The sequence below is a fragment of the Rhamphochromis longiceps genome, linkage group LG7, assembly GCF_057381845.1.
Source record: "Rhamphochromis longiceps isolate RC_006_pf linkage group LG7, R_longiceps_female_GT1.1, whole genome shotgun sequence".
NCBI classification, from domain to species: domain Eukaryota; kingdom Metazoa; phylum Chordata; class Actinopteri; order Cichliformes; family Cichlidae; genus Rhamphochromis; species Rhamphochromis longiceps.
In genome coordinates this window covers 65,963,980-65,985,967 of record NC_140563.1, presented here as the reverse complement: position 1 = coordinate 65,985,967, position 21,988 = coordinate 65,963,980, and the positions used below count along the sequence as shown (strand labels likewise).

General features: G+C 40.1%; 1 protein-coding gene across 1 annotated transcript; it reads left to right on the top strand.

The window, feature by feature from the left end:
* The first annotated feature begins 7,379 nt into the window (after positions 1 to 7,379).
* Positions 7,380 to 20,428, top strand: LOC146666727 (carbohydrate sulfotransferase 6-like). The gene is made up of 2 exons (XM_085414855.1): positions 7,380 to 7,576; positions 16,815 to 20,428. The coding sequence occupies exon 2, from the start codon at positions 16,894 to 16,896 to the stop codon at positions 18,088 to 18,090; it is 1,197 nt and encodes a 398-aa protein (XP_085270981.1). The 5' UTR covers positions 7,380 to 7,576; positions 16,815 to 16,893; the 3' UTR covers positions 18,091 to 20,428.
* Positions 20,429 to 21,988: the final 1,560 nt, after the last annotated feature.

The following is a 21,988-nucleotide window of genomic DNA, read 5'->3' as shown; positions in this document are numbered from 1 at the left end:
AAGGGTTGGTATGAGAGAGGAGGATCGTAGCGCTAGATTGAGATAGAGGCAGATGGTCCAGAATGGCAACCCCTAAAGGGAGAAGCTGAAATTAAGAAGTTTTGTTTCTACCTTAACTTTAATTTAATCTGTAATTTCCGGCTTTGTGCTTCAATATTGCAATCTGTTATTTTGCTTTTTATAAAGAGTCAACATAAATAAAGTTAGTATTGTGATCTTATTAGTAACAGTAGCTTAGTGTTTCTACAACCCTGTTAAATGCAATCTTTCCATGGGCGTATATGCAGCATCTTGTGGGAATCTCACCAATAGATGTTGAAATTACTAAGGATGGGCCAACAGGTCCATTCACAAAACAGGGTCGTAGACCATTGTTTTTTGGGAATGCAGGGACAAAGTAACAAAGAGCCATATAACCAATAACAGTGCTGGCTCACTTCAAACTGGAAGTCTCCTGTTTGAATGAAAGAGCACTCTTTTTAACACCTTATTGCAACTGTTACAACTAATTCCACATCATTGCCCAAAGTCCCTCCTCCGCCTCCATCCAGCTCTTACTGGTCACCAAAAAGCTTTTCTTTCAGCTGCAGAGAGAAGGAAAACAGGATATGAGTCTGGGTCTTACAGGAAACAGGTGCATCCCTTGTTTGCATCTCTTTTTTCAGTGTTTCATTGCTTTTCCCAAGTTCCACTTTATTTTGCTCTAGAGACAGAGCATCAACATACAGATTTCTAATTCTTCATCCCAATGAAAACAATGCCAAAATAATCTCAAAGTTTTATGAAAACACTCCCAGCTATTAAAGTTTTATTATAATCAAGAAGAGAACATGTGGCAAATTTTGCTTATTTTTCACATTTTTGCTTATTTTTTTTTAATTATTTTTATGTTATTACCATTTTTGTCAGAGCAGCAAAGTAAGAACTTCTGCTTCACTAAATGCCACAAGAAAGGAAGACACTGTGACAGCTGGCATAGCGTGAGAGGCCTATGACCGGTTGCCAGTGTGCTGCAGGGCTTGCAAAGAGAAACAGACAACCATTCACTCCTAAGGCCAGTATAAAGCAGCCAACTGACCTAACCAACACACATGTCTCTGGGAGGAAGAATGAGAACCTGGAGAAAATTCATGCATGCACAGGGAGAATGTGCAGAGTCATAAAGGTCCCCAGCCTGGAAGTGCAGCCTGTGCAGTGAGGCAACATTGGTGCCATTAAGGTACCAAGCAAGTTATTTTCATTATCAAAAGGAGGAAGTGGGGAATTAAAAATCAAAATCATTTGAAATGTGCAAATTTGCTATGATTTTCACTTTCTGTCTAGGTGATTTTTGTCATTATTTATGCTGTTAAAGTGGTGGATGTTCATGTTAAACATAACCACCAGACTGCTTTAAACAATCAGTTTTAGACCGTTTTTGTTGAAAGGGAGTAATGAGCTGAAAATGTACTAAAGTACCAAATCTGAGGAATCTACCTGGTTGGTTGGCAACAGGCAGGGTTTGAAGGTAAGCTCAATTTAGAAAGCAAACAAACAAAAAAACAAAAATGCAGGCATATTTGTTTTGGGTTTTTTTTTTTTAAATATTGTATTTCTGTTCACACATGTGTGCAGTGTTGGTTTAGCATAACGATTATGATCGACTCAGTGCTTTTATTTGGTTGACTTCCATTTGCAAACATTTCTGTCTTCTCAGGGTTTCTGAAAGGTTATGTAAGCATGAATCTTTTTAATGGATTCTTATTGCAATGGAAATATCGCTGCATTGTATACAGCTAACTCTGTGCTGCAAAAAAGCACACCAGAGACCTGTATTTGCGGGCAGGATATGCACTTGGTGAGGTTAATTTAGGTTAAACCCTGGTTTTCAGTGTTCCAAAGGTACTTCACTCTCTGCCATGGTAACTTTGACCTAGATCTTGCCAATAATATTCTTTTCATATGAACATGCTCATAGCTCATAGGGTGACTGGAAAATTCTACTAGTAGTTCTACACAAGCCCAGGGGAAGAAGAGGTTGGTTTGTGAGTCTGGAGGTGTGGGACAATCCAGATAGTTTGCCCGAAAAAGAAAACACAGAATTTTCCATCATTTCATAAAAACGAATAAAAAATCTGGAACATGTTACTCATGACAATTAAAAAAAAAAAAAAAATCCAAGAATGCATATCAAAATATAGGCTCACCAACAGTAGATTTCTTAAATATCAGCAAATGATGAACAGCATAGAGAAAAGATTTAATCCCTGGCAACCAGAGATGGGCAGTAACGCGTTACTTGTAACGCGTTACTGTTATCCGATTACTTTTTCGAGTAACGAGTAAAGTAAGGGATTACTATTGCAAAAACGGTAATTAGATTACCGTTACTTTCCCGTAGGAACGCTGCATTACTGCGTTACTAAAACCGTGAATTTTTGCGAGAATGTCTCATGACAATGACGTAAGCGAGTGCGACGTTCGTGACAACAGCTGTGTGCAGATCAACAGTGAATAATATATGTGTCGTGTCCAAATTCATGGGCTGCATTCTCCTGAGGCCGCATTTATAGACCGATTACGTCACAGCGACGCGCCGAAGGCTGTCCAAATTCGTAGACCCCTCCGAATGCAGCCGACAAATGCGTGCTCCTTTTTCCGAATTTGAAGGATGGGTCGGGTGTGTCCTTCGTGGCCCACCATATCCCAGAATTCATAGCGCGGCCCAGCCAAGCTCCAGTTTCCGGCTAATGGCGGCCGCTACTAAGTTTTAAAATTACTCTTATTAATCTTTCTGGGTCACAAAATAAACTTTTAACATATTTTCAGGCGAGAAAGTAGCTGTGTAAACATCAAATATCTGCTCGGTTTATCAAGATATCGCATCTTTGCTAAAGTGCTTCGACGTTTTCGGAGACGTCTGCTTCCCACCAGCTCGATAGCTAGCCGGGAGCTCGAGGGTTACTGATGCGGCCGAGAATGGCACAACTCCCGGCACATCATTTTCAGATCACCGCGGACTTTCGCTGCTCGGGTTAAACGTTGTCAGCCGGTGATCAGCTGTGATCAGCTGATCACGGGGCCGGGGTTAAAAGAGAGACGCCAGACATCATTCTCTTCGTGTCAGGAGCTCCGAAACTCTGCCGACGTCAGCAACCGTGAGTGATTATCCCTTCAATCCTTTTTCTCTTCCCGGCTCCGCTCGCTCTCTGTCGGTAACGACCGTTCCGAAGCCACGCTTCGTGCACTGATCGTTACTAGAATAACTGCGTGCCTGCTCCAAACCCACCGCTAGCCTTCGCCGCGCTTGGGTCTAGCCAACACGCCACACGGGCACGCCGAATTACTGTGTGTAACCCGCCCGGCCGTGACAAACGTAATATATAAGTCACTTAGACAACCTAAAAATGTTATTGTTGGGCTTTTTTTCAGTGTTTTGTTTGTTCGTGAGTAAATCGGTTTGGCTGAGATTAAAGTTATTAGATAAAATAAAACTTTATTAATCCCCCGGGTGGGTTCCTCCTTGGTTTTTACACAGCTGACTAAACGTCAAACAGAAAACTGATTAAACAGAAGTGTGAGATGGCCGAGAGTTTACTCCAGTGTCCTGTTATATTTTAGATAGCAAGGAGCAGACGGCTGAGTTTATTAAACTCCACCGAGACAGCGGTGACGCTAATCAGAAGGCTAGACCGTCCAATTTCACGGCCGTTTACTTCTGGCCTACCCGATCTTCTGAGGACCCGGCCCACGTAGACCGCGAAGGCCGGGTCCTCGGGAGAATGTAGCCCATGAATTTGGACACGACCATGGAGTGCGGAGAGAGTATGAGCGTGCAGCGTTTAAAGCGTGGAAGTACTGACCTTACTTTGAGTTTGATTCCATATAAAGTGACAAAAACATTAGCGTCCGCTGTGCGTGGGAAGAAAACTTCTTTTTACAGCGAAAAAACCCTAAACCTCCGAGCAAGCACCGAGTGCGCAAAGACGTAATGGGAAACTCACAGAGAAACTCGCGGATTCTTCCACACCGCTGCAGCACACCTGCACCAGGGTAAACCTCCGCCTACCCCACTCCTGCTTTACAGGTGAAAATAGAGCAACAGGACCGCTAGTCTTTGACTTTATTTATTTTCTGCTGTGTTTTACTTGCATCTATTTGAAAGACTGAGTGTAAACACAAAAAAAATTATTTTATGTGCTGGAATGTGCAGAAAATAGGTTTAAATGTTAAACTAATTTCTTCCAGTCAGAGAATGTTGCATATAATTTAATGTTTGCTTCATGCGTAAAGTTAAAAGATTAAAACTGATAAAACAAGTTTTAAAAAGAGACTTTTCCATTTGATTACATTTTGTATGATGGATTATGCAGAAAAAGTAGAATTGGGCTGAAAGATCGATCGCTTTATCACCTATTCAGGTTGTAAATCGTGTTTTTAAAAAGTAACTAAGTAATTAATTACTTTTGAAAATAAGTAATCAGTAAAGTAATGGGATTACCTTTGGGGGGGAAGTAATCAGTAATTAGTTACTGGTTACTTTTTTCAAGTAACTTGACCAACACTGCTGGCAACTGAACTCAGAAATGCCCACACAGGTAACAGAATTTTTAAATTGTTGAACCCCTAAATTATTAGCAACTTAAAGAAAGTCTAGTCACCTTCATTCCAAACTCCTTAGGCTATTTATAGAAATAATGATGGACATGAATAAATAAACAGATAAAAGAAAAACACAAACAAGAGAAGCATATAGACAATTTATGGAGCTCATCTTGGAAAAGCAAATATGTTTGGCACAATAATGCAAACCAGACATCACAAACTGCCAGGGTTTAAAATAACAGCCGGTTTCAGATTAGCTAATGACAAGTCAGCTACATTGCTGTAGTAAATATTAACATAGCTCTACATGTTGAATTACTATTATGTCCAAGTTAAGAGACATATATGTCATGTTAAGTTGTGTGCGGCAGGCAGAGTTGCAAACTTCTATGCAGACTCACAGCAAATTACTGTAAATTCCAGTTACAGCAACTTTCATGTAAATGCAAGTGAGGCAGGATATTTTTACTGCAAATGTATTTACAGTAATGTAAATACATTTTGTTGGCAATAACATACTGGCATTCATTTGCCAGCAACCTGTGTACTGTCCTCAGTGTTTTCCATGCTTCCAGAAAAACAATGCACAGTATTTTCTAGTATTCATTTGTTGTTTTACACGATATTATCACAATCTGGGCAATCAAAACAATATGTGAAACATAACTTTACCCCACCAAGTAGCAATGGTACAGTATACATTAAAAGTGATTCAGAAACTGTAGCTGAAGATAAAGCACAGAATCAGTGACTTCTTTACTGGTCCCTGAATGGGACACGCAAAGAATTCACAAAAGCTCAGTGATCCGAACCTGTAAAATCTATGTAGGCCTACCTGCAAAACAAAAGGATGGTCAAACTTATAAGGTGCAACAAGCACAGATGCTGGACGAAACAGATGCTGCTTTACTGTGTGATGGTCCTGAGTCTGCCGACTCAGTGTTTTGTGTTTCTTTATGCTTTTGTTTATCCTGAGTATGTATTCTGTTATGATTTACCGTTTGTTAGGTTTCTGTTCTGTGCTTACCCTGGTCCCACTTCTGTGTTCTGTCTGTCTATGCTGTCACACTGTCTGTTTGTGAATCTGTCTGTTTAGTTAGTTCAGTGTCTTGTCTGCTTCTGTGTCTGAGTTTCCTGTTTTATTCTGAAGGTCCCTGTCTCGTGTGAGTGTGTTCAGTTTACGTTTCCCCTGTCCCGTCAGCTCTGACTTCTTCCAGGTGTGTTGCCCTCCTGTCTCGTCCCCTGATTACTGCTGTGTGTATTTAAGCCCTGTGTGTTCTCCTGCCTGTTGTCGGTTCATCTGTGTTCCACAGTGTCCTGTTCCCTGTCTGCGGCTCTCTGCCACTCTCCCCATTTCGTATGTTCTCAGGTTTGTTGTTTAGTTTTTCCAGTTTAGGTTTCTTTAGTTCCCTGTCATCCCTCACTGCTTGTTTGCCACTACACCACCCTGTAAATAAACATCAGTCATCGCCTGCATTTTGGGTCCTCCTTTCCTCCAACACCACACAGCTCGCCTCGGCAGCCGTGACATACTGGCTATTAAAATTGCTTTGGTTCTCCTATTATCGACTGATTAAACCAATGACTGTAGAAAATACATTTAGACAGTCGTTGGATTGAACTATATCAAAGTTTACTTTAAGGCACAATGCTCAACGACACCTTGGTTAAGTCCCTTATCAAAACGGAGGATGGACACTTGAAATTGTAGCCTGCTAGAAAAGTTATGATGAGGGGCCCTTGCAGACAGTGAGACATTGTAATGAAAACTTAAAACCCCCACATTAATGCAATGCGAGCTCAGCTGAATTATTCAGTAGTCTCCCACTGAAAACGCTACGTCCAGATGAACAGAATCAATGTTTGGAGATTCAGTAGAGTTCTGCAGCTTCGTGCTTCTGCAGCCATGATGATAACCAGCATAACTGGGGAGGACACTGAGCCGATGAGCCAGTGCAGAGGAGGAGCCCTCATTTATCTACCCGTCAGCTTGTGCAGCTAGTTTTAAAGCTTGACTGTACTGAAAATAGCAAAAACAAATAGGATGGAAATGTTCTGACGACAATGTCAACTTTCCTCACGCGTCCTTGAGTTTAGATCTAGTGTCTCTCCTGTTTGCAAAGTTATTTTTGAATAGGAAAGTGACTTGAAAGTGTGTATTTGCCAAAAACTGGACAAATGGACATCTGTTTTTGGTCTACATCTTTTGATTTATTCAAGCTACTGTAATAAGCCCTAAAGTGAGCTCAAACGGGGACATCTGTGCCTTTCCAATGATACCTCATGTTTTTGAGTCGCCTCTACGTTCAAATAGGCAGGGCATCACAAAAAACGTTAAACTGGAAGATACTTGTTTGCTGGTTCTCAGGAGGATATGTGAAATATATGTCAAATGTATCCCTCGTGAATGATATCAAAATCTCGTTCACATTAAAAATGTCTTTTTAAAGCGTAATCTGACCAAGAGGACAGCACAAATATAACAATATAAAACATAACAATAGTTCTGTAAACATGTTTTCAGTGGCCAAAAAAGATCGGATGGGTTAAAATGTAAGTACAATAAACACAGAGTTATAAAGGTAGTGGCTGCATTGCAGCTGGTAACGGAGATAAAACACTGGGACTGGACCACAGGGCAGTTAACATCTGTAGCCTACTGCACCACACACAAGAATAAATGTTGGGAAGGATGTCTGCCATCGATGCGCCGTAAATGTCGCCTTTATAACTGTTCCGTTACACACATCCACGCACCCACCCACCTTCCACCACTCTCCTATCTCTGTGACCAGCAGCCCCCGCCCAGCCCTCTGCCAGCCCGTCAGCCCTGCACTGCCACCGGCCACGTCTCAAAACTTCGCCTTGTGCACGGCCACTACAAGAAAGTTCTCCGAGCAGCTGGTGACCGAGGGCGGCGGAGGAGGGGAGAGTTCAGAGGGCTGTGGACCGGCTCCGTTGTCAGACAGCGCGACCGACAACAAAATAAAAGGTGAGACTTTTTTCTTTCTCTTTGGTGGAATAAGAGGTAAAAAAAGAAAAAGAAAAAGACGAATAAACTACAACCCGCTCGCTTCTCTACGGTTACGACCCTCTTTTCTGCCCATCTTGGCGATTCTTTTACAACCATGTCAATAAATTCGTCTTTAAGACCGAGCAACGCAACAATGTAACGAAACTCCAAAGATCAGAATCCGTGACCACCCAGGTAGGCGCAGGGGACTCCATTACCCCCCGTTTATCCCCCCAGAGTTAGTTTGGTCTGTGCCGTTACACAGTCTTCTGTAATGTGATTACAAGTGCCAGCTACAAGCCTCTTCGGCCGTTTTTATTCTGTACAATATTTACCAGATTCCACGGGGTTCATTTGAAGGCAGTGAATGAATGAAGTAATTAAAAGCTGCCAATATTCATGTCACGTTTGTGCTTCACAGACAGACATTATACGGGCCACACGCTGAGCAGCAGTCTAAAATGTGAGACTCTATCTGTCGTACAGATGAATATATAGCTATATTTTTTTTTTCAAAAACATCAGGTGTAAAGCTATTAAATTTGTCACACTGCCTTTCATTTAAAATTTTTCTCTTCCCCCCCAATTTTGAAACAGAATTTGACATAATATATATATATATATATATATATATATATATATATATATATATATATATATATATATATATATATATATATATATATATAAATAAAAAAGAAAGAATGGTGATGGGTACTCCTGAGGCTGAGTGTTTGAACTAACTGTAAACTTATAGAGGTAATATGAGGAAGCCTGCTCTGCTCAAGTGCCCGTGTCAATCATCCTTAAATGTGGGCTTTCCTCTATAGCGTTTCCAGTGGGTAGTTGATAAGATTACTTCAGCTGATCTGCAAACACACAAATCGCTATTCAATGGAAGAGATAACAATAATAATAGTAAGTGGATTAAGAGCACTTTGTGATAGTGACAGTGTAGAAATCCACAGCAAAAATATAAAGTTACCAAATAATGTCTGAAAAAAAAAAAGATGCATCCCAGCTGACTGGTGCATGGGTACCACTGACCATTACTTATGTGTGCTTTCGTATTAGTGTTAAACTGGTTAAATATTCAAAGGGAGTGGAGATAAAAGACAAAGCAGTATTGATAACACGAAAGGGGGAATCAGTAACGGCCAAGAACAAAGCAAACCAAGAACACTGGCTTTGTTATTACGTTGTTCGTACTCTAAAGGAAACTACAATTTAATTTTTGAGAAACACATCAAGGGACTGTGACATCAGAGGAAATACTGGATGTGTCTATGAGTGTTTCAGGTTATGAGAAGAAATATGAGTCATAATGTCAAAGGTGTTTCTGACGGAGGATAGCTGAGAGACTGTTTCTATATAAGCACATGCTTAAGGAACATTTACAGAAAATAAACAAATTTTATGAGCTGATTTATTTATGATTTAGTTCAGTTCATTTCATTTTTATTTCAAACGTGAATTCACAATCATTACAAAATATCATTCCATTCTTTTGTTTGAAACGGAGTAGGCAGAAGTATACACTTATTAGTCCCTACCGCCTCAAATTTTACCTCTCATTGATTTCATTTTGTTTTAGCCTTAAATTAAACAAACAACATATGAAGCAAAAGTAAATCAAAACAAACAAACAAACAAACAAAACAAATAAACAAGCCCCACCACAGTATAGTTACTTTCATATAAATAAGGACTGAGTGGCAACGTTTGCAGATTCACAAATGATGAGACAAACAAACTAAAACACTATTACGAACAACATTACCGCCCTGGGTTTACCCCGTTTTCTTCATTCTTATATTTGTTAAAAATCAGTTTTTTATATTTCACTTTAAACTGGTTTATGTTGTTACTTTCTTTAATTTCTTCTGTTAGACTGTTCCATAATTTAACTCCTGCTATTGAGATAGACATTTTTAAAAGTTGTTCTAACACTTTGTATTTTAAAATTCCATTTCCCTCTTTTGCAAACACTTTATTTCTTTCTTTTCTATCTTATTTGCGCTGTTTTAAACGCCACCAAGTCTTGAAATTTAATAGCTTGCAAAAAATTGGTGGCTGGTGATTTGCTGAATATCAGCATTTATAACAGCTGATAAATGTAAATGCAAAAAGAAAGAAGAGGTGGAAAGAAAACACACATGAATCATGTTTTCAGTGTCAATGTTTGTTTCAGGTCTGCTTACAGAAGAAAACGACCAGCTCTTTACTGCACCCTGCTGTCAGAGCAGGGGAAGGAGACTGGTGTAATAGGAGGCAGGTGAAATGAGAGATTATTTTAATATTAACCAAGATTATCAACACTTTATGTTACAGTGAGTATAGTAAAAGCCTCCCAACATGTGTTAAAGTAAACAGAGCGAGAGAGAAACCAACAAAGAAAGCACTGTTGTTGGAGATTTTCAGTTGAGTCACCCCACTTGGCAACAGTTTGATAAGCAGTAAAAACCACTTCAAATATGTAAAGCTGTTGATGCAGTATGCTTGGAATACCTCCCGACTGTTGAACCTATGCTGCCAGCTTCCTCCATGCTATATTAGCTGTGCTGCTGGTAACAGGAGCAACGCTTCTGCTATGTAGAGTTATAAATGCAGAGCAACAATGAACTGAATAGGACTGAACCTGTGTCCAGTATCAGATTGTGCATCCATAGAAGGTGAACGCAGAGTTTCATAGGAGAAAACCCCCATAAAATATCCAAATATACATTTTTGAAAGCACAGACAGGGACAACGGGCACTTTTCACGGTTTTTAACATTTGGCTTCATTTTAGCTGTTTGCACTTAAGAAGTTTACTCTTTTCCACGATTGGCTGATGGGCCAAGAGCACCCACAAACTCTCCTTCAACAAACTAGGGATCTTTTGCTTGTTTGGCCAAAGTGTGAACAACTACGTCAAAAACTGAGCAAATGTTTATTTTTACTTTTCAGAAACAAGTACGGTTCAGGTTCACAAAGACTACAGAGTATGTGATAGGCCAGCTTGAAAGGCTCATTGATTTTGTTTATACACATATCGGCTCAAATCTTTTGTCATATGTTTAAGAAGCTTTTTAGAGTTGGATCTGTACACTTACAAGATACAGAGTGGTCTAAAGAGCACTCTGCAGCTCTTATATGCATTCCATTACCAACTACAAACATCAGAAAGTACAATTAAAGAATGGCCACCTTCAGGCAGACTTCATGAACAAAGCGAGTGATTTAATTTAAGTGGATTGTTGAGGTTTGGCTGACTCTGTGGTTTATTTATCCACTGATCAAGCAGCTGCAAGACACCCCGAAACAACCCTGAGAGCCTGTGTTCTTTCATGCACACAGAGCTGAGCAGGACGAGCAGCGAGTGTTTTCGAGTAGCCGCTTTGTCAGAAATGATAATCACAAGGAAAGGTTGCAGCTGGCGCAGCTCGCCATGCAGGTGCAATAATGTATGCTTCTTAGCAGACGAATATCTGGATCTCTTCGGTGTTGCAGCGCTGTAGTTCACGGTGCTGCTTGCCAGCACTGTTCTCCTCACAAAGACAGCAAAGTGTCTCCTGCACTTGGACTCACCACGCAAGGCGTCGCACAATGTCTGCACACAAGACGCTGCAGATCCATGTTTACACAAGGTGCGTGTGTATAATATCACACAGTCATAAATTATATAAATCCAGATGAAGATTGGGGTATTAAAAGCATTTACCTTTTGTTTACTTCTCCATTGTTCAGTGTGCTGTCTAATCTGTTCAAGACATAAACAGGAGAGAAAGTCTTAACATGTCAGCACCTTCATGAGTAATTAAATCTAAGAGGCGGGGTAATACCTAATGTCAAGTATGTTCTTCATGCAGCCTGATCAGGGCACTGCATTCAGATCAATTTAAAGGCTGCGTGTGCAGGCTGCTGGGATTAGTTAGTGCTAGGGAACTGTGGCAACGTTTACAGTAATGAACTGTGCTGAACTTTTGCTCAACTGTGAGGTGCACATGGTTGAACCTCACAGTTGAGCATACATTTGAGACTGTCAAAAAAATGTCTGCTCAAAAATGTTTTAGCCACTTACTTTAGCACTTGTACTGAGCATGCATGTCTTTTACAAAGAACCAGAAGCAGTCAACCATCAAGCTCAGATTACACTGTCCCCGGTATCAGTTTTCCAACATTTTATTTGATCTTTTATCTTTTTCCACGCTCATCATTGACTTTGCCCAGGTTTGGGTGAACAAAAGTGCATCTTCAGTGACATTTTGCACTCGTTAGCTGATGTGATTTTAGCAAAATTCTCTGCTCTGTGATTCCAAAGTAAATTTTGGACAACCTGCACTAATGCTTCCCAGGCTACTGATTCACTTGGCTCCGGTTTCCATTCAAACTCATCGTCAAGTATCAGTTCACAGATTTTAGAACCAACAAAAAGACCTTCATTAATTTTGGGCTTACTTTTCTGCAGAGCACACTTACTTTCTTTAATTTTATAATGAGTCGCTGTTTCTGTCCAGTCCAGCTGTCCAATACTTGGAACATAACTAAAAAAACGGGAACTTGCAAGACGAAAACAGATTTAAAATCAGTAAATGAAATTTGTCAAAGCACAGGTGAAAGAATCCCAGCAGCAAAATGCCAGTGTCATTTATCATCCTCTTGTATGGAATCATATTTATAAACTTCATTTGACTAGTGCCCTGGTCAGCTGATTCGTCTCCCTACAAACAAAACAGTTCTACTGAAGTCACAGTACAAAAGAATTTGACAATTTTGAGAATAATCTTTTTTTCCCACTGCGCCATCACACCTGATCTGCTCCACCAACACACTTGTAGCTTCATATGTGGTTTGTCCCGCTTTAGTTTCTGTGATCCCAAACTTAAGACAGATTGCCATCGCTCCTTTAATTGTGGGTTGAGAAATTCATCTCCAGTATAAATGTTCTTTATATTTCTAACAGAAATGATGTTGATCTTGGGCGGCATTCTGCAGGCTTGTCCCTGTTTATCCACTGTGTCTGTGACACTGCAGGCTCATGTTAGCATTTCAAATTAAAGGGCAGATTACAGCCTCAGGCAGTTTTGCATGTGATGGATCCATGTCACCTTATGTCTGAGTGCACAGTGCTTGCTGTTTTCAGCAGTTAAATATCATTTAACAGCATCTTTGAAAGCCAATCGGGATTTTCGTTTTTTTGACGATTCAGCACTTCAGTCTTACAATGCTAAATTGTGCAGCATCACCTCGGGGAAAGTTTCCACTTTTTCAGCTGAGCAGCCTGTTGAAATTTAAGAGAGTACAAAGTGATCTGAAACTTGACATTACCTGGCATTATTGCCTCTACATCAGATCTGCGCCCACATGCAAGTATGTGGACGCGCATTACAGTTTAAGCAAGACATTCATCCAGATATTTTAGTATTTAGTGATAGCTCAGTTAGAAAATAATACAATAAAATCCTGCCTTTCAGTACAAGTGAGTAAATATGGTTTGAAAGATTTCTTTTGCCAGTTGTCACAAGTTGTTAATTTTAAGATTTTTTTTCTGCATTTATCTGAAAGTTTAAGAGGAAGGTTACTCAACAGGTAAGGGGTTCTTATAGGGAAAGGATCAGCAGCTAACAAGACTGTAACTTTCTCAGGTTTCATCTTCTGTTATTAGCTAAATGTCGAGCTTAGCGTGTGTTTTTCGGTGGATGAATAAGTGCTTGTCTGAAAATATTTGAGGATTGAATCTTTGACTGATACTTTCATGCACCAGGGGGGGCTGGAGCCTATCCCAGCTGTCATAGGGTTGAGAGGTAGGGCATACCCTGGAATCTGAAAGAGGGCTGACACAGAGAGACACACAGCAATTCATACCTGTGGGAAATTTGGAATCACTAATTAATAATTAACTAATTAAATACTAATTCCCACGAACTTTGGACTGTGTGAGGAAGCCAGAGTACCCAGAGAAGACTCACACAAACATTGAGAAAATATGCAAACTCCACACAGAAAGGCCCCAGATACACGAGTCAAACTCAGGCCCTTCTATCTGTGAGTAGCAGGTGGCTAAATGCCCTGACACCTGATAGTTTCAATAAATGAAATAGATTTTTTAAATATATCACCAAATCCCAGCAACAATCACCTCGAGGCAATTTGTATGTAAGGTAATGACTCTACATTGATACAGAGGGAAATTCCCAACAGTCAGACGACCCAGAGAAACAGAGAGAGCAGGAATACAGTGGCGTGATTAATACCTGTGTAAAGTTTCAGTGGTTAATGTGTGAGAGTGAATGAATAGTGGCATTGTAAAGCGCTTTGGGTGCCTTGAAAAGCGCTAAATCCAATCCATTATTATTTTTATTATTAATGTGTGATGTTTAGGTCTGATTTTTTCACCATGTTCAAAATCAGCCCATGTGATTCAAAATGTTTAAGAAGGGTGGTTCACATCAGTTACCAACTAACTAGGTAGTTATTGCCACACTAGGATTTCACTATCACTGTTTCACTATCTCGAGGGTCAAAAGTTGATTAGCTCGTGTCCCAGCCTGTTCAGACATCTTATGACATACTACCATGATTTGCTTTATCATCAGGGATCTTGCTCTTCTTCCTTCTTCCTGCACTCGGCGAAAGAAGAATGCTGCCAGTATTTTCAACTGTCATCAGGTGACAGCATTCCTGTCATAAGCCGCCGGTGAGGTGACACGCCTCACATGTTAGCATGTTGCGTGACATTGGAACATTAGGGGAGAGATCAGAGTTTTGTATAGGGTTGGTTTAAAAGTATCTAAAAAGTATCAATAGAAAGTGTCGCATTTAAAAGTAGCCAAAAGTTATAACTTTACTAAAACCATCTCATATGCAATGAAGTAACAATAAAACTGGACCCTTTATTTTCTATGAAAACACATTTAATGTAAATGAACTTTTTTCTTCTTCAATCCTTAAAAATGTACACTGAACAGCTACATAAAGGCCGCTTGCTACAGTGGCATGATGCAGGAAAAATCATTCAGTGAAGCCGTGCCAGTGTTTGCAGTTTTCTCTCTGCACTAACCCGAGCTCTCTCTGCATTCCAAACCAGCATGAAGTTCTCCTGCAGCAGCGAGGGACACAAAGTCCAACAAATGTCTCAAAATCCACCAATTAAGATGCAATCATGCTTCTAACTTGTTCTCTGGATGACAGCTTTGCTTGTAAATGTCACTGAATTCTCAGCACAGTCTTTGTTTTTAACATGTTTAGTCCAGTGGAAATGCTTCAAAGATTTCAAGATAGGCAGGAAAAAGCACAAAAGTCATTTCCATATTCTGTCAGGTCTCTCATATATGAAAATTAATCTTGTATATGAAGATTGCCCTGCAAAATTGGTTAAATTGACAAATATTGTAGAACACATCATAAATAAATAATAATAATAAAAAGCAAGCAGAATGGGAGGTGGTTCTTTGGGATTCATGTGATTTTGTAATGGAAACTGAGTCACTTAAAATAGACTGTGACGATGGATGTATACTCGTGCGTATGTGTAGAAAGAATGAGGTAAAAATGCACTGAGCTAATTACAGACACAGAAGTACAACAGGAAAAATTTGCAAGAGCGTTTTGCAATCTTATCTGCTTATCTGTTTTATCTGCACTGAAAATGAAGGTGCGAACATGAATGGGTAAAAATAAACCTGAAAAGGTAATGAATGATTCAAATACCTTTTCACAGTTTTTGCTGAGATTGTGCCGGAAGGTCTGACTGTGCTGTGTGTAGCACGTGACTTTGTCAGGTACAGTCAGTGCATGATGTGTTCCAAGTGTGAGGAGTGTATCTATCAAATGAACCTATCTTTGGTTTATTAGCTGTCAGTACACTTAATAATATTAGCAACACATTATTTACAAAGTTAGATATAAACATTATATGGGCTATAACAGATATAAGCTAGTGACTTAGTCTGACTGGCTGAGTGTCATTTGAATCCTTTTAAATTGTTGAAACTTGCTCAGCTTGTAATTTGACGCACTGACATTAGCCATAATCTTTGCAGACATCTCTATAAAATGTCTAAGGTGAGACTTTAGATGAAAACAAAACTGTAATAGAATAAGAACGCAATGGATTTCTAAGTAGTGCTCTTAAAGGATATTGCTCCACTTCTTTGACCTGAGTTCACTCTGCACTAGTTTATTGTTAGGTTCTTCATCTATGTAAAATGTTTCTTTACTCAGGGATTATGGGCTTAAAGCTCATTAAATCATCATTTCAGTATCTCAGATTATGTTTTGTCAGACACATGATAAAAGTATTTAAAATTTACTTAAACCATATTTACAAACTCATTACTTGGTTGGGACTTATTTGCCAAGAATTTCAGCACGTGTGGTGTGGCAGGGAGGCGATCACATTGTTGCACTGCTGGGGTGCCAGGTCAGGCCAGTCACACACAGTAATGATGTTTTTGAGCTGTGGGCAGGTGCTATGTCATGTTGGAAAAGGGAAGCACCATGTCCATAAAGCTTGTCAGGAGATATAAGCATGAAGTGTTCACACATCTCCTGGGAAATGCTGTGTTGGCTTTGGACTCGATGAAACACAGCAGACCAACCACCACCACCAACATAGAGGACATAGTATCTCAAACCATTCAAAAACCTGGACTCCTGTACCTAGGCGCTATGAGCCTGAAATGAAATACAAAAATCTTTGTACAGGATGTCGATGATCATTTGGGTAACTGTTGCATCGGCAGTTGTCCCCATGATTGTGGTTTTAGTGCTAAAATAGACTGAGAAATACACGCCATTCATATGCAAACTTTGAATTAAATATGCTAACACTTTGAGATAACAGATTTCTGATTTTCATGAGCCATAATCATCAAAATTAAAACAGTTTAAAATACTTCCACTATACATGTAATTTTTTTTAGCATTTAAAGCTGCACAAGGCCTCATTTACTGGAGCAAGTATAACTAGTCTCTAAGTAAAATTAATCTAATTTATTTATTATTTGAGCTTTTCATCAGATAAAAAAACTGATAACAAAAGTCATATTTTCTTAATCAATGTTGTGTCACTATTAATGTCCCAAAGTCAGCTAATTTATAAGAGCGTATGGGCTCTCTCTTTTTGACACATGCTTGATAATAATTTGCAAGAGATTTTGAGTGCTGCATAAATATGATTGTCAAATCTTGAATATGAATTTCTCTCTCTCTGTCTGTCTTGCTTTTTCATGCAGCAAAGATAAACACCTCAACACAGGACCAAAGAGAGGATTCAAACAAAGGACGACTGTCTGACAGCAGCTCACAGCCACGATGCCGCGCTACAGAGTGAACTGCAGCACCATGATGTTTCTGGTGATTTTACAGGGGGCAGGAGTAGTGCTGTTCTTTAGCTGGTACACCCAACTCAGCCCCTGTGACCCACAACCCTCCAACGCCAAAGTCCATGTTCTGCTGCTGTCATCGTGGAGATCAGGCTCATCCTTCCTGGGCCAGGTATTCAGTCAGCACCCGTCTGTCTTCTATCTTATGGAGCCTGGCTGGCATGTGTGGACCAAACTGCAGAAAAACGGTGCAAGGGTGCTTCGAATGGCAGTGAGGGATCTCTTACGGAGCGTGTTCCAGTGTGACTTCTCAGTGATGGAGTCCTACCTTCCAGAGTACCCCAATGTGTCGTCTTTGTTTATGTGGAGTCACAGTCGAGCTCTGTGCTCGCCACCAATCTGTTCTCTTACGCCACGTAATCAGTTCAGCAACCAGACTCTGTGCCTAGAGAAATGTGGTGCTGAGGGATTGCAGGGGGTAGAGCAGGCGTGTGACTCTTACTCTCACGTGGTGTACAAAGATGTGCGGCTCTTTGAACTGGAATCACTTTATCCACTTTTGCAGGACTCGAACTTAAATCTCCGCATCATCCACCTGGTCCGAGACCCACGGGCAGTTGTGCGGTCTAGGGAAGAGTCAGCCAAGGCCTTTATGAGTGATAACGCAATCGTCTTGGAACAGAAACGCATTAAGGAAGCAGAGGTACAGTATCAGGTCATGCAGGAGATTTGTCGCAGCCATGTGCGTATCAACGAGAGGGCGGTCCTGAAGCCCCCTCCATTTCTAAAAGGCCGCTACAAATTGGTTCGCTACGAGGACATGGCACGCAATCCACTCGAGGAGATCAATGCCATGTATCAGTTTGTAGGTCTGGAGATGACCACAGAGCTGGCCACATGGATCTACAAGGTGACCCACGGAAAAGGCAAAGGCTCTATTAAAGAGGCCTTCAAGATCACGTCGAGGAGCGCTACCAACGTCTCCCAGGCTTGGCGCACCATGCTGCCATACAACAAGGTCAGACGAATCCAGGAAGTGTGTAAAGGGGCCATGTCGTTGCTCGGGTACAGGACGGTGAACAGTGAAAAGGAACAGAAGAGGCTTGACATAGATCTCCTGGTGCCACGGGAACCCTATCAGTTCAGCTGGTTGCCTGATAAAACACAGCACCCTAACAACAATTAGAACTGGAATGACAAAGACTTGTTAAAACAGGAATAAAAACAGACTTTTTAAAGAATGGACTACTCAAAGGACCGGATAACGGTACCACCCTGCCCTGGTTCTCCTGGTTTGGAGGCCGAAGTGGGGACACCAATAATACCAAAACTGAAACCATTAACTCTGGGGTAAACCAAGGTCAAAAGCAAGAAATCAAACTAATCAAAACTAGGTCTGGTGTCAGCTGCTGTCAGGGGATGTATGGAGACACAGTTTTTGAAGTGGCCAGTTGACAGTGGGGGCCAATCAGCAGATGCCATTTTGAAGCCAGCCCAAAACAGCTCACCCAATCAGACAAGGGACATGTATAGTCTCTTAAAGGCACAGACCACACACAAAAACAGTCCACAGACTCACTGACAAAACAATTTATGACAAAACGATGTAACATAACCAAAATCCTGATTTATGATGTGCCACATTAAACACACAGAGCCGGCCATTGGCATGCCACATTGTTTTAAGCATATGCATCAAACCATTGTCTCCTGAAGGCTTGATTCATGATGATGATGATGCTATTTGATGCTTTCTAGTGGCTACTCTTGCTCTTCAAATCCCTTATGTGCACCTCAAGGACAACCAAGACGCATAGAACAAATAAATACAAATGTTTCCTATGCAAAGTCTTTAATGGTGCAACACGATGCATAAATACTGACCAGCCTCCAAGTATCACCAGCACCTGATGTGTTAACGCACTAACAGCACTTAGAACTGAAGGGCTACTCATTTGGCACCTCACATACTTTTCTCATGCTGATAGTGTGAGAAAAGTTAAGAAGCTGCAGAGAGCCGTGAGAAAATGCATTAGCACAATGAAACGCACCTACCCTCTCTTAGCAATGTGCATGTTATTAATACGGTACAGCCAGGAAACTCACTAACTGGACTCAAGCTTAATTCATCCCGCAGTAAAAAGTAATGGGCGGAAATCACCAGACACCCTGCAGTATAAAAAAACAGGTATTGACAAAAAATCATGGTTTTTTTGCTCCAAAATGAGTCAAGCACGCCAACGCTGTTACTAAAACCTGCCATAAATGTTGCTTTAAGATGGAGTCAGTCTCCTGTTACTCTGCAAATGAATGTCTGACACATCAAAATATATTGATGTAACTGACAAAAGTCTCACAGCATGGGATAGATTATCTGTTCCTTCTCAGACCTGCTCTCAGCTCAGAACTAACAGCGTTATTTTGCATCCTGGCTCCATTTAAGTGCCTGAGAATTTAAACATTATTTTTTTTGCTCCCACTTGAAACTCCTCACTTCCACAGTGTATTGTAGCTATGAAGGTATACATTCATGAAGGAGTGGAATTAACATGTTTACTTAAACTGGATAAAAGTGCTCAGTGTCATTATTTACATTTGTTTACGGGATCTGTCTGTTTTATTGATTAATACTTGATTACACTGAAATGTCTTTTAATGAGTAGCAAATGTTAAATCACGTTGATTTATATCTTTACAGTAAGAGAAAAAGGATAAATGAACTACTGTTAATCGTGTTTAGGGTGCTTTGTAGTAAAAAATGTACATTAATTTTTTTTAATGCATAAAAAATTGTCATGGTTTTTTTTTTTTTTTAAAGATGGACTTCAGCTATAACTTGGTGTGAGTTTTGTGTTTCATATATGACTTAGTGTTCTGATTGAAACAATATCTTCACTTGTACATTTTTGGAAACTTGCTATGAAGTACAGAAGTGTTTTACATCATGGAGTAAAATACATAACAAAATATTGTTTATTTGAGATGATATGTACTCTGATTTAAGGTTTATTTCATCAATGGGAACTTTAAATGGGTTATTCTACTCATTAAAACACTGGTTAGAATCTCTTTTGCACTGGTTTGGGTCTCTTTTCCATAAGCAAAGATAAAATCTTAAATACACAGACTCAAGATCTCAAAAGGAAACTAGTGCTCTCCAGTTTGAAGGGATGGGCGGTCCAGCAAGCTCAAAGCAGAGCAAAGAGTAGTGGAAAAATTAGAGGCATATTTTGACGTGAAACTGAACATGCGTTGGAGAATACCACCACTAATCATGTGACCATAGAGCCCTGTACTAGGAAGCATGTTCTCAGAAGAGTAAAGAATAAAAATAGTACCATTCACAATACATAAACAACATAGTTAAAATAAAAGGTCACAGCCGGACACTGTCAGGGCCTAACATTTACTGTGAGATGCAAAAATTTACACATGGGTTACTCTGTTTCAAAACAGCCAACGTTCAGAACATTTGCTGTTCGACTGTCTCTGTTTTACGTTCATGGTAGAAAATGTGAAATGGCTGTTTAAAATATTAAAAACAATTTCAAGCTGTCCTGGAAAGTTGCATATTTGAGCACAAATAATTAAAATAACTTTCTTATTTATTTAATATTTCATTACAATACAAAATTAAGGATATAGAATACTTTTCAACAAGAAAATGGCATTTATTGTAAATAAAATGCCATTTTCATTCACTTGTTGATTCTAGTAACCATGGCAGGTTATCTTTGACAGTCTTTGAGATATTCATGTTCAATCATTGTAGAAGATTTCACTATGCAAAAAAGGCCTGAAAGCGGCTCAGAAGACCCTTGAAAAACATATGGATCTGAGAGTATTTGATTTTGCAAGATTGTGCAAGAGAATGTGAGAATGCTAGTTGAATAAATGTACATTTCACCATATTGTTGTTCACATAGGAATCTGGTTTAACACGAGAACAACTGACAGGAGTCAGCAAAAGGTCCCCTGTCACTGGTGGGTGTCTTTTTGGGTTTTTAACACTTTGCCTGGAAACAGGTGTAACAAGTATATTCTGGCATGGTGACGGATGTACGTACCTGCTAAAGAAAGTGGAGTTGCATACAGTCTCACAGAGAATGGTTTCCTGAAGTGTTCTGAAACATTCTATGGCAGCAGGGTTTAAGTCTGAGGAAGAAGGAGCTCTGCTACCTCGGTACTGTGGAGTGGAGCGAGTGCAATCGATTGTCCATCATTCAGTGGCGCTCATCGACTCAAACCTCCAGATTCTGGCAAAAGAATGGTTCCAGCTTCGTTGATCCTGCTGATGCTGTCCACGAAGTATTGAATGGATTTTGAAATTTGTTTCCATACCCTACCATCAGGGCAACACTTCACACTTTCATTTCACAACTTGATAACACAATGTCCTTACAAAACAGTTTTCATTGTCCTATAGCCTGAAATCTTACATCAAGCATCCGTACCAGGGGCGTCAAACTTCTGGCCCGCAATACCATTAAGCTCCTTTTCCATTAGTACCTACTTGGATTGACCCACCACGACTTGACTCGGATCCATTTGTTTTCCATTACAATCGAGTGCTACCTAATGTGTGTGGTCTTCGTCATAGCAATGCTGACGAGGGTCCTGTGACATAATTAGTATGTGACATGAATGCTACAACAAAGGTGGATGTCGAGGCAACGATGTAACTGTTGCTCAGTCTGTGGTTTTTTGTGAGACTGGATGAACAGAGCATTGTTTTTGTAGCCATTTTCCTCGTTGCTGGATTTCAGAAATAGCAGCTTTGATTTTTGTGAATAACCCACTGAGTGATACCACTGACCAGCCAATTGGTGGCACGCACTCTGGGTATGATGTCATATTTTAGTACCTGCTTGAATTGCTTGGAACCCCAGCTGAGCAGTTACTATTCTGTTATATATAACTGGTCTGCAAGATAATTTCATATGTCAGCTATAAATGACCCTTTGGTATTTGCATGTAACTGGCCTGCATGATATGCCCATGGAAGTAAAGTCCCACATGGATTCTCAGCAGGGCTGAAGATTCGGCTCCCACATACAGTTCAGTATTGAATATTACATAAAATA